Source organism: Falco biarmicus, chromosome 2 (assembly GCF_023638135.1).
Source record: "Falco biarmicus isolate bFalBia1 chromosome 2, bFalBia1.pri, whole genome shotgun sequence".
NCBI lineage: Eukaryota > Metazoa > Chordata > Aves > Falconiformes > Falconidae > Falco > Falco biarmicus.
Genome location: NC_079289.1, coordinates 58,139,601 through 58,158,517, shown reverse-complemented (window position 1 = coordinate 58,158,517; position 18,917 = coordinate 58,139,601). Strand labels below are relative to the sequence as shown.

Genomic DNA, 18,917 nt, shown 5'->3' with positions numbered 1-18,917 from the left:
CACCAGTTGGAGCATTCAAGCAGACCACAGCAGCCAAAAAAATCTAAATTTCAGTAGACCTAAAACTACAGCCTATGTCACTGCTACTACTGTAAGTCCCTAGTTGGTGCCATATGCTCCTTTACATTCAGATAAATAATCTCAAAACTAACTTTCAACATACACCTCAGTTTCCAGGAAACATGATTCACCTGGAATCCCACAGGCTCTTCTGCCACAGCCAAATCCAGTATCAACTGACCCAAACCCACCAGCTTATGGACGCTTCTCAACCACCTGTATTTCAGTAAGCCTGGTTTCTATTTCAGAGAACTGAACAGCAACAGAGGTGCACACATGTTCTGCTCCTCGGGCATGCCAGCTTCCTGACTACTATGAGCAGGAGCACTTCCTCTGGGGTCACATCTTCTTTCTACAAAATAGTTCACATATGTATGGGCTTTGGGAGCACATACTAAAAAACAGCTTTTCAGAAAGGCTGCTAGAGAACAGACCACGGTTGGATTAGTGTACAGCATGACCGGAAAGCACACAGGAATACGTAACAGGCAATCTCCCATGCTGTCTTTTTGTATAGACATAGTATATTTTCTGATTTATTGGTTTGTGATCAAAGAACTACGTGCAACCAGAACTACAAAAACTTCCATCAACTAAGTTGCTCGGGTAAACTTCTTTTATTGTTTCCTAAGTAAGATGTTGCACAAGTAAAAACTAATGCACAGACACTTGGTACCAACTAGTTTTTAACCATAGTATATAATAACTTAGAAAAAATAATCTACTTCCTCATATGAAGTTATCTTCCAACAATCATTGATTCAGTTCTTAATTTTTCTTTGCAAGGACTTGTTTCTGTATTGTACTGGACAGACACAGGTAAGAAATCACTTACACAGCCTAGGAATACTGAATCTGGTGTGTTTTAAACAAACAGCACACACTTGATATAAACAAATTAGCTTACAATCTCAGCATAACTTTTTCAAATAACATCCTGCACTTTAAAAAATCTCACAAATAAGTAATTCTACAATATTTCCTTTCTGCTATGTACTTCATGTAAGAAAACAAAGAAACCTGCACCAACAAAACCTACACTTTCTTTCCTAAAGATGCAATTCCTGCTTTCACTATATACAGCAGCTCTATTTGAGCTCTCTCAGAGTACTTTGTTCAAGGTGGCTCTGGTCACACCACAGCCATTCTTGGGTTTGCTTTTACATCAAATTCACCAAAGGAAAGGAACTAATGTACCCTTCAAGGAATGATCTTTTGTTTCTCTGTTTATTAAAAACGGAGGGGAGCCTCCTTTTTCTCTACTTTTTGCATAGTATCTTATGCTAGCTATGTGGCAATGTTGTCTCTCAGATATCACTCCATGTCCTAGCAGCACTGTTAATAGCATCTTTCAGATTCAATGACTTACACAAACAATGTCTTCTCTTCTGTCAACAACAATTAGCAATGCTTTTCTGTAGTTCTTTTGGGAAGCCCGAAAAGCAGACAACCAGTAGCTACATAATGGAAGTTGCATTAGGAGGCAAGAATGTGGCAAAAATCTGGTTAACTGTTGTCGGCTGACCCTCTTGTGTGAAGAAGTGTTGTTTGGCAGCAAAATCACCTTTTCTTTCGGTTCTAAAAATGGCCATGAACAGCTGGTATAAACTGTGTGCAGAATGGATTCTGGTGGGCTTAGGGGATTGGTAATGGGATAAGAGACCTTTCACCTTTAGGTCAGTAGTTCAGATTCAGTCCAGGTTAGCAGCAATTGAAAGTCTTTACCATCTGACACTGTTCGTTAGCCTGTTTAAAATGACTGAAGCAAAGTGTCACAGTAAAACAAGATTCCAGTATTAAGAAATATGAAGAGTCTCGGCAAACAGCAGAAAACAGTCACTTGAGACTTCACTTTGAAACCTCACCATTCAGACTTTGTAGAAATCTACTCCTCTGACTCCTGACAGCCCCTTTCACTGCTCCCATATTCCTGCCCATCTATTACAATTCATCCTCCAGGCAGCTACACAACACAGAGACAGCAAAACTACTGCTTGCCATCCCATGGGTCCGCTATGGATACCAAAGTCACCGCCTCTGTGTGATTTTAGCTGGCAGTACAGACTCAGCTCATCACTTCGCTATTTGTATTTTGCTGCTACTGTTTATATAGTGCAGCTGCAATATTTTCCAACACTTCCCTCCTTCACTGAGCAAACACGTAGCAGGTGCTGCCTAATCATGTGCAACAGAATACAGATACCATTAAGTGACTGTTAGAACCAGCACTTTATAAGCAGTGGAGCTCTAGACAATCACCAACAGGATTTCTACATCTAGACATTTCCCAGTCATGCTTTTTATACCTTCACGAGTGGACAAACTGATGAAAAGGGAGGTATAAAGAAACATGTAACGATACTTCCTCTGGCTTTTACACTAGGCACAGCCGGTTTTGTACAAATTCAACGTTCTGGAATATATCACTTTCCAGAGGTCAGTAAAATCTCATGAAAAGAATGAAAGCAATGAACAAAAATCTTAACACTGGCTGATATTTTATGGTGTATGGAAGCCTATTTACATTCACCTTATGCCTTAGAATCAAGTTACTTTAAAAGAACTAAAATACTCTCACTCCAATTAACTGTAAAATAAAATCATACAGAAACACCATTTGTTTTCAATAAATCTCTTACAAATGCATCAACAGAGTATTCTACAAAATCAACCTTTACCCTCAAAAAGTTCTGACAACAATATTCAAACTGTCACATGAGGAGAAAAACACACTGCTACTCAAACTACTGTATTTCTCAACTCCACTGTGCTGAATACAGTCTGTACAAACAATTTTTTAAATTGGATTACTCTAAGCAAATTTGGTCACATTTTAAGGCAGGCAGCGCTTATTTGTTATTTAAATTGCAGAACTCATGAGGGAGGCAGAAGGTTGGGAATAGACCTGAGACAAACACACAAACTGTATTCAGGGTAAGTGCTCTCTCCACACCGCTCATTCTACTTCTCTCAGTTCTTCTCAAGCCAACAAGGGATGCTTCTCATTTCAAGGGACTCAAAACTTCTAGAATGTGATATTTTCCCTTTGCTGTCACTAATTGATTCACATGTAAAGAGCTTAGCCACACCATACCCATATATTAAAAGACAGTCTTTATTTACAGACCATACACACTCTTCCTATAAAGTCAAAGAGGAATGTTTCTGATCTGCCAATGCAAAGCTGAAGAGACTTTTCTGGTGAAAGTCAGAATTTCTGATGGCAGTGCAATAATGAGATTCTGACACAATTTGGAAGTTAGAAAAGGCCATTAATCTAAGGGGTCAAAAACTTCTTATTTATTTCAAAGCTCTTGTTTGGATATTTTGGACTACGGCTGCCCTTGATTAGGCTGGTGACAACTAGGTAACACAAAGCACACTGCAGCATGAGCAGCTATAAAGAATCAGATATTCAACATCTGGTCTGTCTCAACAATCTTAACAGTGCTGTCTGCCTGAAAACCACTCCAAAAAGTGCCCCAAACAACAATGTACAGAAGTTCTCCTGTAGCTGCTAGGGCAGACATCTCTACATTTTCTTGCGGAAAGTAAGAGTAAATAGTTTTGCTATGCAATTACCCAGTCTCATGTCTCATACTTACCACCTAGCCCCTGAAAGATGTCAGAAAAGGAGATACAACAAAGAGGATATTAACAACAGCAAAGATCAAATCATTCTAGCTGAATTACTTGCAAGGAGTGAAAACATCTGCAACAGATTTGTGTGGCATACAAGAGACACAATGGAGCTGATTCACCAACATTTTTTTGCTTTCCAATCTCATACTGTATTGCAGCAACACTTAACACAAACATCAAATAAAATACAAACTTCCTGTAAGGTGCTATTTATACTTTTTAACAGAAAAGGTATATTCCCAAAGAGTTGCCCAAAAAGACAGCCTTCCTCAAAATGTGACCAAATAATACAACTCTCGATTACTGCAAAATAATTTACAAAACACACAGGAAGATATCCGATAGATACACCAAAGGGAAGGAGGGGAGAAATCAGCAGGCAGTGCAAATTATTTGACATGCTTTAGTTTGGTTTACACAAGTATATTCTGAAGTCTGTATCTAAAATGTAAATGTATGTATGCAGAAAAGGTACAGTGATCTATTAGAGATGGCTGAAACGTTAAAACTGACACAGGAAATTGTGCAATTTAGTAGACAAATTCTGATGATGCTGACAGGTAGCTGTGTCTATAACGCACACTGACAAAGACCTTAGGAGCGCCACTTACAGATCAGATGCCCATTATCTGGGAAAGTTCTTCCAACTGTGGAGCATTCAGCAGAAACAGGGCGAGTAAACCTATTAGTCACTGTTCACAGTTAGGAGATGTAAAAGGAAAAAAGGCTGAAACAATACAGGGACATCTGGAGACTCTCCTGGTTGTGAAGTTAAATGTGGACAAGCTTCATTTGAGTTTCTATGTTTGGCTCTTAATAAAAGGGAGCAAGCACGAGATGTTAGTTGCATAACTGTTAGCTGAACAGAAAGTAAAGCTTGAGACCTGGGAGAAGTGACAGATCAGATGGGTAAGTCTGGGGAAGAATCAGAGAAAATTACTACTCTCCAGCCTCAAGCTGAAATACTAATTAGAGACAATACACAGTCAGGCTAGAAGAATCAAAGAATATCTAAACAAGTATTCTTAATTTAAGATTAGTAAATTTAAGAGTTGGAAAGAATGAGTCTGCTATTATAGGGGATTGTCAAACTGCTTAAGTTACATTTCAAAAGGAGTCTTGAAAGTCCTTAAAGATGGAATTGTGAAAGTTTTCTTACCGAGTATGTGGAAACCTGTACAATTAAGCAAGTTTGAGGTTTGGGACTTTAAACACCACTAGGAATCGCAGGGAGAAGGCACCACAAAACAGCAAAGATCCCATCTTAAAAACAAATTACAAAAAGGACTCCAAGGATACTCTATCACGAATTTCATTTAGAGATTGATGGGCAATAATATACTACAGCAAGGAAATGTTTTTGAACTTCTGGTGGGTTATGCAGAAAACTATAAATTAATTTTCTTCTGTGTACACAAGAACATGGAGAGTCATTAAAAAAATGTTCTCTCAAAACCAACAAAACTGGGAAAAATGTAAAGAACATGACCAAAGAGACATAAATTCTTCGTAATGTTTTAATGAACTATACATTGCCATTAACCACCACCCTCTCTAACAGAATCCAAGGTAGACCAGATTTGCCTAACAAACTCCTGGCAAAAGGATGTGAACTGTAACTGTCACAACTAATTCCAAAAACACTGCCGCCCTGGCAAGGCAAGGAAAATTTTACCAGCAGTCTTCCCCTGATGCAGAGAAAGACTGCAACATCCCCAAATCCTCTCTCTCTTCTTTATCTAAAGCATAAATTTACCCAGCTCTTTATATGAAGTCATGCAAAGATGTCAGAATTATGAGGATCTCTTTACACTTTTATCATTCCTATATGTAAGAGCAGCAGGCAGGACACATCCCTAACAAAATGTAGCTAGAATAGAATGAGAAGCTCATCACTCTGATGCTTGATTACACACTTCAGCCTTTCTGGCATTATTTAACAAAGTGAGAAAAGGAGGATAAAGACAGTGGAATTTACTTGCTTACAAGTTGAACTTTTTTCCCTGCCTTCAAAGATTAAATACAGACTTCAGGTTATGTGCCTGCTTTCTTAGATTATGACCAGAAATGCACTATAACAGTCAAATAAGAAGAAGAGGGAGTTTTCCATAAAACACTGTTTGGTCATTCATTTGCGGGGTACATTATAACATCTACTACTGACTACAATGGTTGCTACAAAGATCCTACATGGTGTCAGCACACTTTTTACACAGTTGCATTCTAGTCACAATTTCAATCATAAGCAGGTTGCTAGTGTTTTTATTTGTGATATACACACAAAGTTTTAATCACCCTCCTAGAGAAACTCAGTAAGCAATCAAAGTATAAAAAAAAACAAAAAAGAAACTTCAGGGACCAGTGAGGAAAAGCATCAGAGCACAGTGGCTACCCACTTACTGTGAACTCACAGTGGCACTTAACAGTGACCTCTATTGCAAGGTCTTTAGGTCAAGTGTAACAAAGAGCAAAAGCTCCGAACGCTTACTTGAGTGCTGTGCAAGGGCTCACTGCTGCAAAGCCTTGTATACGCAGGCTTATTTAAGTGAGTAGATCTTTTCAGTTCAGTGGGAAGTGCTCACATGCATCAAGTTAGTTATGTTTAAGTCTTCGCAGGAGCAGACCCCCAAGTATGGAAGGAGGTTATGTTTTGTTTTTTTAAATAACACTTTTCTGAATCTGAAGGGCTGTTTTTCTTACCTGAAGTCTAGTATTCATTTCCAAGAAGTAGAAATTCTTACTGGAGTCCACAAGGAATTCTACTGTTCCAGCAGAGGAGTATTTTACTGCTTTGGCAAGAGCTACTGCTTGCTCTCCCATCGCTCTTCGAGTTTCAGGGTCTAAAAAAGTGCTACAATACAGAAACAATGCCTTTCTTTAATTAAATAATAATAACAATTCCATCATCTCATCTTCTGCTTAAACTACAACCAAAAGCAGACAGAATCATTACTCAAGTTATGAAAATATGTCAAGACTGTCAGATGTATGCCTTTACATTTATACTACCTCTGAACAGATATGCTTCAGGATTTGCAATTACTGCTAAAGTACAGGAAATTCAGGATAAATAACAGTATTCTCTAAAATATAACATAATAGAACACAACCTTTTTAGAACACTGACATCTATAACAATGCAAGTTAAATGAAAATACATAAAAATCCATGATATTTTAGAAGTCTTATCTATTTGCAAAAAACCAGTAACTAAAAAAATCCATCCAATGAAAATATGAAAGCCAAAATACAAGACAGGAGATCCAAGAGAAATTTGTTTTCTCACTCTGAAATAGAACAGCGTGGCCATTTCATTGATATTCTATGCAATAAAGAAGCTTTGAAAATTAATGAAGTATTTACTCAGGCTTCTTACATGAGTAAGAGTACAATGAGGAAAATCTGAGCATTCATAATATTCAACTAACACAGTGTTGACACTATCAATACTTAAACCTTCATATCCTATATTTCCTCTCTCAGCTTTACTTGTAAAGCTGGACAGTAGTTATCCGTGTTTGTTAATTGCAATTCATTCCTTTCCACAAATCCTGAACACACTCAAGGGCACGCAAAGAGCAGCTCAGCTACCACCTTGGGAGCCACTGTGAACACTACCCAAATGCAAAGCCTTCTCATTCTAGGAGAGCAACATGACACTTCTGCTGGTCTAGGAAGACTCAGGAAGGTACATATTCTGCTTGTTACTCTATTCTGTACCACAAATTCAGATTTAGATTAACCTATACAAATTGTTAATTCAGAGCTAGAGAAATTTCTGTGGCTTTCCACCAAAGCTGTGAAACTGTTTGCCCCTCACCCTGATACACTGACCTTCAGTGAAAGACAACATGAAGCTGCTGTTCTTATATAAGCTTACAAATACACTTATTATATTTCTGTGGTGACTTACATTAGGCACATAACTCAGCCAGCGTTTTAAAAATACTTTTGTAAGGGAATGAGAAGTCACTCCCACCTTACCTCTAAGCTACTAACATACCAAGTGTTACGTATTTCTTGAGGTTTCTTCCAACAGCGGGCCCTAAATCTGCAAAGGAGCAGTCAGGAGCCTCCACGTATCTGAAGTATCCCCCTCAAAGTCAGTTAAAGCTCCATCTGGAGCCTAGGACTGCGCTTGGTACAGAAGCCAGTGATGGGTCAGGACCCACCTCTCAGTAGTCTACTGTGGTGTTTTTCACTGAGACTTGAACTCACAGAACAGCTAGAGGCTTTTGCCACAACAAGCCATATTTGAAATGACACAAAAAGTGAGGAAATATCAAGGCAAACCAGGAGACAACGGAATCCTTTTCTTCATGGGAAAAGTGCTACTTAGCACCTCTGTCCTTCCCCTACATCAGGCCGAATCCGATAGATCGTAGCCCAGGCATTTTCAGAATTCAGAAAAAAATTTCTTTCTTTCTTGGCAAGCAATGGGATCAACAGGAAAAGGAAGTCAAGTGTGATCCCAAGAAAGCTATCAGATCCTACACCAAGTCAAAGGAAAAAACAAGAGTCACACAAAACTGTACTGTACCCATTAAAAATAGGCACTGGTAATTGTAAAAGAGTTTAATAATATTTCTTATTTTGATTCAATAAGAGGATAATACATTACACAAAATCAACAGTTTATAATTCAATTCAGGTTTTCTGCAGGGCTTTGATCATGAAAGGTTAATGAGTGGCTTATGAGGAACAGAATCTTTTCAATATCAGCTTCATACTGTATTTCTAGAATAACCATTATTACTTCTCATACAGATGAAAGACAGTTACTCCCCTTTATTACAGTGGTGTCTTCCCTATGTTTGTTAAATGTAGGTCTGAGATCTCTCTGTTCCCCGCCTGCTGTAGCCAAATTATGGAACACAGGTGCCACATTGCTAAATTTGATCTCTGCCACGCGGTTAAGCTTTATGCTCTAAAATGACTGCATCATCCCTGCAATCAGCTAGGTTAATTAACCAAAGTTTTCCTGCTCCCTTCTGCTGCTTTACCTTTCATATACATTGTTTCTCCCTTTTTTAACAATGTACCTTTTACAACTGAAATAACTTTTCACCAATCTAATTAGGCATCACTTGAAAACACAGCATTTCAAACCTCAATTGTAGTATTTTTCTCACACTATTTTTCTTTCAACCTAATCACTCCTATGGCAGCATGAAGGATACAAAGTAAAAAGGATTCACAAGATAAAAGCGCCAAAAAGAAGAAATAAGATCAGACCTGACATTTCACTCATAACACCTTTGTCATGCTATCATAAAGTTGATCAAAGACAATACAATTGGTTTGTGCCATTGTTTCTACAGCCAAAGAGATGAACCACATGGGCAAGATGTTGTCTGTCTACTTCTAGTTCATCCAGTAATGTCTCCCAAAATATCTCCATCACTTTCACTCGTCAATAAGGTTGATATTTTGAAAAGTATAAACAGTTGCACCATCAGTAGAAATTTACTGCTCAGCTTAGACAAAAAAGAAAAAAGTCAGTAACATTTACCCTTCCTCTGAAGGTACCACTATACTGGGAGAGAATAGCATCTTCATTTTCTAAATGTCAGAGTCTGCTTACCTGCTCTTAGGAAATAGTTAGGCATACTGTTTGTTTAAAAAAAGTTACTTAGCTACAAAAAATATTCTCCTTTGAGGTCATGTACTACCACACCACAGGTGTAAATATGTTAAAGTATTTGTGAACACAGTTTTGCCCCCACATTGAAAGTGCACCCAACTATGAATCATGTAAAGAGTCACAAACAGAACAGGTTCGCTGTTTCTCCTAATCCCAAATCCTTCAAGGATTCCTAGACAAACTGATGAGAGATGTGGAGTCTGATATACAGACTTGCAGCACAACTCTAAGGAGAATTTGTACAGAGTCTAGTTCAATAACATACCTTTCTGCTAAGTTCTTGTCTACATACATTCACTCAAATTGTTGGTGGCTTCACGTAGCAACTTAGCAGTTAATCTAGAATATGATCTTGAAGTTCTTGGCATCATATTGAGATCTTTCAGAGAGAATTTAATGCTTGGTGAAAGTGAAAGAATTTGCTCTGTGTGCACCTTCCAGGTACAGAAACATTCCTGAGAGAAGCTAACAACGGAGTATGCAAAAAAGGTCACAAAAAGAGTTTGTTTCACTTGCATTCTGATGCAGTCACGATAACATAGCCTCCCTCTAAAATCTCCTGCTTCTTAAGATCTTTCTGTCACAGGCAGAAACATAAACATTTTTGTCTTTTGAACTGAAACTGAAAGAACGTCTTTCTTAAAAAGACACCGCAAACTAACATCTAGGATAGATAAGGCAATCTCAACTCCGAATGTATGCAGCTAGAAAGAAAAAAAAAACAACCGAACAAAAAAAATTATTTCCTGCCTGAGGTTAAACTCAAGGAAGTTTTGGGAAATAGTTATGAGACTGTCCTCAGAATCATCTTATTCTGAAAATATTGGATACTAAGGTTTAACACAAAGGACATGAAATCACTGGAGAAATGTAGAGACAGAAAAGCAGAATAAGCAGACAGCTAGTAAGTTCTAAAGACTTGGTCATTGTGGATGCCAATAGGGATCTTGCATGTTAGTACACAGTAGAATACAATGGTAGGGCACTGTTCCATCATTACATGTCCAGGAAAGGCCTGAAGATGTAGAGAGAAGGTTTAACACCCAGTATGCTGAAGGCCAGCATTTTGAGATATGATAGCTAGAGACCGCACCTCAAATACTGTGTTCAGTTTGGGGCCACTCACTTCAAGAGGGATGTAGAGGTGCTGGAGTGTGTCCAGAGAAGGGCAACGGAGCTGGTGAAGAGTCTAGAGAACAAGTCTTATGAAGAGAAGCTGAAGCAACTGGGGTTGTTTAACCTGGGGAGGAGGTGGCTCAGGGGAGACCTTTTTTCTACAGCTACTTGAAAGAAGGCTGTAGTGAGGTGGGTGTCAGCCTCTTCTCCCAAGTAACAAGTGACAGGACAAGAGGAAACGGCCTCAAGTTGTGCCAGGGCAAGGTTTAGACTGGATATTAGGAAAAGTGTCTTCACTGAAAGGGTGGTAAAGCATTGGAACAGGCTGCCCAGGGAGCTGGTGGTATCACCATCCCTGGAGGCGTTTAAAAAACTCGCAGATGTGGTGCTTAGGGACATGGTTTAGTGGTGGACTTGGCAGTCATTGGTTAACAGCTGGACTTAATGATTTTATAAGGGTCTTTTCCAACCTAAATGGTTCAGTGATTCTAAATAGTATGCCATGGAGTATCAAATGCATAATCTCTGACTGCTACAGCAAAGGATAGTCCTGGATGATCACAGTGAGTGGAAAGGCCTCTGCATGGTACTTCTCCTAACAACATTCCAAAACCTTAACTCTGGGCATCAAATAGTACAGATAACCATGTGCCTCTGAACAGCTGGACATTCCTTCAACCAAGTGGTGAGGCAAAAGTTAAGGTGCTTTAAAAAGCTTCTAACAGGTTCTGAAATGGTTTGATAGGACACCTGCTCTCACCAAAGTGAAGTTTAAGCACTCCTTTGAGCTCTGGTTATTGAATAAGAAGTCAGCTAAGACTCTTGTATATTTACTTTCCATCGATCCATTTACTTGAGATTGATCCTAAAGGATCAATGGATTTGCTGATAAGCCTATGGGCCTTGTTTCCCCACATGGGGAAGAATCCCTTATTAATCACTCCAGCAGACAAGAAAATACCAACACACCCTCATGCATTTTTTCTTGCCGAAGTACCCTGTCTGGAAACAACGGTCTCTGAAATCAAATAGACGAGAGTTTGGGCAGAGGAGAAACAGTAACTACACTAAGGAACAACAACAAACTATTAAATGTTACTCATCTGTTTAAATTTCAGCCTCTGTGATGAAATAAGAAGCCAACAGCATCTTCCAAGAAGGTATGAAGCTAGAAGCAAAGAAAATCACTGTAAATCAAGTTGTGTGTAACACTAACTTTGCCCAGCACTAACTAAAAAACTGGTGATGATCAGATGTGTCTTATTGTCTGTGCTTCCTAGAACAGAGTAGGACAAATGACTATGTGAAAATGGTATAAGCAAAGTTTGTTGGTCTCCTGTTTGAAACTGGGGGATTGACCACTGCAAACACCAGGGCTCCGTTGAATACTGTAACCTCATCAGGGTGTGAACTCAAGAGCTTTCCTCAAAAGACAGGTGGGTTTTTTTTTTTTTACTCGTCTGAACTTTCCTAGGAAAACTGGAGATTCAAACATGAAATGATCCCATAATGATAAGCTCAACAGCTGCAGACTTAGCTTTAAGAAAATCATAGAGATTATTCTCAAAGCCAGAAGGCCCTCAAAAACATCATACTCTTAAACTAGATACTTAGGAAAACACCATCATTGGAAAAGAGTAAATCGGAAGAGGCCAGAGTCAAAAGCCCTAAATTGTACAGAAGACAAATAAACATTTTAGCCCATAGCATCCCTATCTCCTAGACTTCATGAAAGACAAAAAAAAAAAAAAAAAAAAAAGCGCTTTAACCTGTCTCAGAGCTCTTAATGGCCGCAATGGCAGCTACCATTTAAAATAGGAGGGGGGAAAAAAAGGACAGTATATTCCCTCCTCCCAGCTGTACAAGAAAAGATGTTTCCATGAGTCATTAATCAATGAGACTAACTGAAAAGGCATTCCCAGCAAGGGCTAACTTCAGGCTTTAGGGTCTCTACAGCGTCCCACAGAAGTTAGTGCCCTGCTTATCTGCAAGTCTTGTAAGCCTTTGTAAACAAATATTCTGCAGCCAACCACAAGTGGCTGTACAGCAGATAAGGCTTCCAAAGCTGTCAATAAAAGTCTGGCAGAGACCAAAACATTCAACAACAAGAAGGAAGAAGAGCTTCCACGTCAGATTTTGGAAAGCATTGACCTGCCCACACTTTTGTAGAGTTACAGGTGAGGATGATAAAACTTAACGGCAACTCCAACAGAGAATCCCAAGAAAGTTAAAACAGTGGCAGGCAGCACCTTATAAGTACTCCTACGGGCAAAAGACTCTCCTCTCTTTAGTGCTTGGGTATATGTATATGCACATGTACGTTATATTGGGACCTGAAGTATTCACATTTCACAAACAAAAATATAGTAAGATCTTCAGGCATAAGGCTTCCAAGAAGTCCACAACCACTACCAGGGAAGGAACAAGAGCTATTTAAGCATTCATTAGTGGGTTTGTATCCTTATTTTTAAACTTTGGGGTTTAGTTTAAAATCTAGGTCACTAACAGTGCCAGTCCCACAATTACCATCCAACATTAACTTGTATGTTGCCTCTACATAACCATCATTTGAATGATGTGCTTTTTCCTTACATTCTAAATTGTTGCATCACATACTGTGCTATAAAATAATGGCAAACCTATCCCAGCTGGTGAACACATTACACTGGGAATTCCCATGGGTAGTGATATACCTCTGTCTGGTCTTCCGAAATTAGAACTTCCTTCTGCCCTTTTTTTCTACACAGTCTCTGATGAATGCCACAACAGAAAATACAGCAAGACCATTCTTTGCACAGCAGTAATGTATTTCATCTGTGTTTGGAATCAGTGGGATTAAGATCTTTTAGTACTTTTGAGTTACTGGACACCTACATCTATAGTTCACTACCATGAATGGTACTAAAAGTAGCACAAAGTATTTAGTACTTCATGTTCCATTTCAAAAAGAAATAAACAGTATTACGTGGCCCTCTCGCAATTACTATACCACAGTCAAATACCTGCCTCTGTGGTAAAATGAATACTTATTCCATGTTTTACTCTTAAATCTAAAAGTTGAACAGCAAAGAAAAGGAAAAATATCTGAAGATATATTAAGAAAGCCATCTCATATACCACATATTAGATTGGTAAGATCTATATCCATTTTATAGAAGATGATGACAAAAGTTTAAACAAAACACCTGTTCCCTTCTTACAGCAAGACATCATGAAGCAAGATTAAAACACCCTCAAATACAACATCAAAGCTGCATTACAGTCAAATGACTATAACTTAAACATTTATTTTCTTTGTGGCTCTTAATAGAATAAAATTTGCTCGCATTTGTACAATAAAATCTGCAGCCTTCCAAACATGCTTTCAATAACTATGAAGCTGCATCAAGAGTCTAGTGTACATACCTCGGTGCCTCCTCCACAACCTTCTGGTTTCTTCTTTGAATGGAGCACTCTCTCTCATTCAACCACAAGGCGTTACCATGTTTATCTGCCAAAACCTGAAACAGTAACGTGCTGCTGTTAACAAACCAGATGCATGCATATGGCCTTTTGGCATTAAACTATTAGATAGCATTCAGTTAGTTTAATTTAAAAATATTTTTTTCCAATCTAGAAATAAAGGTTGGGGGGAAATGATAGTGTAGAAAATTAATTGTGTATGAAATACTAATTACATGTTCCTTCAAATTCTGAAGATTATTTTAAAGCCTCTATACAGAATCCATATATGGAAAAAAACCCACTCATTTCAAAGTCCATGAGAAGCTCCCAAAAGTTCAAAAATCAGAAATCAAGACAGAAATAAGATTAAAATACATTTTTAGCATTTGTAAATGGTATTGCATAATGAAATTACTCAGAAGCATATTGTTAAGCAATATCTTGTGTCAACAGAGGAGAGAAAAATCTCAAAAGCATGACAAATTTTGCTCCTGAATTATACACAAGGGCTTTCAGAAACAATAGCTAATAAAGCTTTCTTAGTAGGCAAACCACAGCTGCAAAAAATCTTCAGAAACTCTGAGATCTTTTATTAAGGAGAACATAATCTGCTACTTCCTCAGTACCTTCAATGGAAATTAAAGCAGTAGTTTCAAGGAATTTCTTTAAAATTTGGTGTTATCTATCTACAGTCCTTGGCCGCATCTTCTGTTCATGGGAGAGTTAAGCATACAGTCAAGTATCCAGATCCAACTACCTAAATTACACACTGGAGAAAACACAAGTTCAACATAACAGAACTCTTACTTGATTCTACAACTTCAAACCGGAAGGAAAAGAAAGAAAAGGAACTCTATCTCAAAACTGACTGTACAGTGCAGCCACTTCCAATATCGGGATACTGGATTTGAGGATTCAAGTAGATTTCTTCCAATTTTACGATGATATACCCTACACTTACCCTTGGAGCATTTTCTTTCATTGCAGACCACACCTGCTCTCTTTCTTACTTATAAAATTTTCCCTCTAATCCATTTTTTTCCATCTATCTTCCTACTCTGACCTGTGGGAGCCTGTGCCAATATTCATGCTTCATTCTTTAATAGTGCAGTTCTATACTGAAAACCAACAAGATAAAAGAGGAGATAATCTTCCTCAAACTGCGTGAACTCAACCATATCTACTTACATTTCTGACAACAAACTGTATTATTTATCATTACTTTTAGCACCACAGAGCAAGTATGGCACTAAGTGAGATGAATTCCTGCATCTATGTTGCTGATGTGTGAATAATCCGGGCAGATGTGACTGAAAACCAGGCACTGAACTCACGAAGACAACTCATGCACTGTGCAGCATCAGATCCTGAGTGCTCCATACTCTGTAGGATCGGACATACCTTTTCTCCAGAAATTCTGTTGTGGTCCCATAAGTTTATGGAGCTTTCTAGGGAAAAAAATCCTATTTGGAGAGTTCTACAAGACCAATGATTTTGTCATTTCCTAAACCAGAACCCTATTCCTTGCCTATGGGGAAGTTTAGCAGCAGCAGCAGCACCAGGGTACTTCAGGGCACTCCAGTCAACTGCTGCATTCTGTAACAGGTGACTCAATACAAAGCAAAAACACAGCAGCATCTAAAGCAACTTCCTACCAGAGCCCTAATTCATCCACTCTAGAACTGAACATCACAAAGCTCTACAAAAACACATTTAGAAGAGACAAAGATTTTTGGATTGGATTTTTTTTGTCCTTTTTTTATTATTAAAAGAACACCTCTAGGGCATACCATGGTACTCAGCGGAAAAAAATCACTGTCCCATAAGCAGAACAATTCCTTATGAGCACTTCTGTTTCACTGTTAGAATGCCTACAGCTTATCACAAAATTCAGCCTCACCAAAATAAACAAACCAAAAAGTCCTAGAATGTTTCAATAAAAATGAGTTCCTGTGCTTTTCTTCTTTCCCTCTGTATTTTCCTGAAGTGGATAGTAAAATATTTTGCAAACCAACTAGTAAATATTTTCTTTAATTTCAGAACATTTCTTGTATCCTACTTAATTTCTTCAACATGGATCTTAAATGTTCTTCTGTTATCAGTTAATATAGCTCAAAAAGAGACATGCATGAATATTTACTACAAAAATGTAATTACGAATAGAATACGCCAAACCACATCTAGTGTTAGGCTTTTACTTTCATTTTGGGTCCACTGTTTTCATTATGAAGTACCTTCTTTAGTTTCTGATAAAACAATTATATTTCAAAAGACATTTTTAAAATGTTGAAATCATCACCTTTGAGGTAACCTGAGATGTCAGTACACATCTCACCAAAAGCACGTCACAGCTACAGCTCATTTTCTAAATATTCCTAAAAGAAAATGTCCTGTTTTGTGGGATTAGATGATTATGACATTAGTATACGCTATGTATATCTATATGTCAAAATAATTAAATAGAATGTATCACAACCTCCCCTACATGATTCACCTAAACTCTATTTCCAGTTGTAGGATAGCTATTTAACAAGTAGTAGTTAGACATTCCATGTACTCTTACTTTAAATTCAGATCCTTTATATCAGATATTTCAGGAGAACAAGACTTCAAATCAGTTCAAGTATGAAGTCTATTTGGACTCTATTTTCCTGTCAATTGTTTTAGTCTTTTCTCATGTTTTACAAAGTGATTGTTTTATAGCTAGACACAGGAAACCCCTTACTTAACAATTTTAAGTACCAACACTTTGGAGCTATATGAGAATGTTAAAAAAAAGTTCTATTTAAAAATTACTGCTAAATTAATAAATATTTGGCATCTGGTCTCAAATTGTTTGTATATTTAGCAGTTTGAAAATGAACCAAGGTCAACATTCTAAAGCTGATTAGAACATGAAGTTAAAATGCTATGCTATGATATTGTTAAAACGTACCATCAAAGTGTTTGTGTAAGGAAAACAACATTCATTGTACACTTATTATAAATAAAACTATAAATTATTAATAGCAAAGCTATTTTGTTTAATCTAGGTAAGATTATTTGACTGCTCTTAAATACAGTGATGCGTAATTTTTTTGAGGTAACCTTTGTGAAACCTAAAAGGAATCAAGGTAATGCAAAATCTGTCCCCTACTCATGAAAGCATAGAGGAATCAATCTCATCTAACTTTAGCCATCAAAGAGTAAGTAGGAACCTGCTGAAGCTCCCAAATCTATAAGCACTGAAAGAAACAGATCTTTAAATTGTACCAAATTGCATATTTTTTTTAAAAAAAAGGGGAAAAAAGACATAGGTAAGCAAAAATTGTTAGCTATTGAAAGGGAATATAGGAAGATGGTCCAGCAACCTGAGCTCTTTCGTAACCTAAGATCAATGCTGAAACTAAACGTTCACTATATGTCTTTCCATGACCCTTTAGAAGAGAACAGGTTGGGGGTTAAATTTCATTTTTACAGACTGTTCCTTCATTTCACTATTTCTTCTTCATTTCTGCCCCTCTACTCCACTCTTGTAGAGACCCCACCTGGAGTACCTGTGTCCAGCTCTGGAGTCCTCAGTACAAGACAGACATGGACATGCTGGAGCTGGTCCAGAGGAGGCCACAAAGATGATCAGAGGGCTTGAAAACCTCTCCTATGAGGACAGGCTGAGAGAGTTGAGGTTGTTCAGCCTGGGGAAGGCTCTGGGGAGACCTTATTGCAGCCTTCCACTACTTAAAGGGGGCTTACAAGAAAGATGGGGATAGACTTTCTATCAGGGCCTGTCGTGGTAAGACAAGGGGTAATAGTTTTAAAATACTAGAGGGTAGATTTAGACTAGATATAAGGAAGACATTTTTTATGATGAGTGTGGTGAAACACTGGAACAGGTTGCTCAGGGAGGTCATAGATGCCCCATCCCTGGAAACATTCAAGGTCAGGTTGGATGGGCCTCTGAGCAACCTGATCTAGTTACTGCCACAACTTAGAGTTTATCTTTTGGACAAAAATACATGAAATTTCTGTTGAGGAAACAGATAAACTCCATACAGATTTCTTATCAGGACAGATTATTTCAAGGCTATTGAGAAACCCAATTTAGTTACCCACATAAGATCAAAGACAACACAAATTTTAAAATCATAGTTTTGTTAAAGAGTCTGTCTCAAACAAGTGTTGTTTTACATTAGCACATACGGCTTAACACTAGATCCAATAAAAGATATAAATGGTCGCAATCCAGAAGTTAAGAAAAATATACCTGATTTTGAACTACAAACTGCCCAAAATGGGACACAAATCCTCCTGACTTTCCAGGGAACATCAGATACTTCAGCACAGAATCCCAAGTACTAACAAACCCACCCAGACCTTGCAAGAAGAGTCTTAAGCACAGCAGTGCTTTAACTCCTACATCCTCTGCTGCACCCCAGCACCGCAATCAGGATCCAGAGTTCAAGCTCCAGTCCTCAGGACAGATGCCTACAACTTTTTTTTTTCCTCCCCAACGAATTGAGCACAGTTCATTGTCTTCCTGCTAAAGAAAGGCTAGAGACTAAAAACAGGAAGGCTGTATTGTGCATGATAGCCATGTACTTTCAGCAATGGCCCAAGACACAGGAAAACACAAGACTTTAGGCCTTTTTTAGCAAAGTGTTTAAAACATTTTGAGCTTTGATTAATTTACGAGTTCAAACCTTACTAAAAAATAAATGACCAATAATTAATAGTAGTAGTAATAAAAACACCACCACAAACCTGGATTTCTATGTGACGAGGGTTATCAATGAACTTTTCTATCAGTAAGCGATCATCACCAAAACTTGAAGCAGCTTCTTGAGATGAAAATCTAAAACCTTCCCTTAAATAATGAAAACAAAAAGAATAATTTGTATTTTACAAGTTAAGTTCTAAAGTATCCAAGCAGAAAAAACACTTATTCCAGTCCTCTAGCAGACTTCAATCAACACAATCCAAAACCCAAATTTTACCGCTTGCATTTGATTCTTTAATGAGTACCCCTTCTTTC

General features: G+C 37.9%; 1 protein-coding gene across 1 annotated transcript in view; it reads right to left on the bottom strand.

The window, feature by feature from the left end:
* PCCA (propionyl-CoA carboxylase subunit alpha) overlaps positions 1–18,917 on the bottom strand; it is a 309,664-nt gene that overhangs the window by 168,117 nt on the left and 122,630 nt on the right. The window contains exons 12-14 of the mRNA XM_056329081.1: positions 18,647–18,749; positions 13,868–13,962; positions 6,403–6,553 (exon numbers count right to left, since the gene is read on the bottom strand). Of these exons, the coding sequence (XP_056185056.1) occupies positions 6,403–6,553; positions 13,868–13,962; positions 18,647–18,749 (349 nt within the window). The remainder of the gene's footprint in view (positions 1–6,402; positions 6,554–13,867; positions 13,963–18,646; positions 18,750–18,917) is intronic.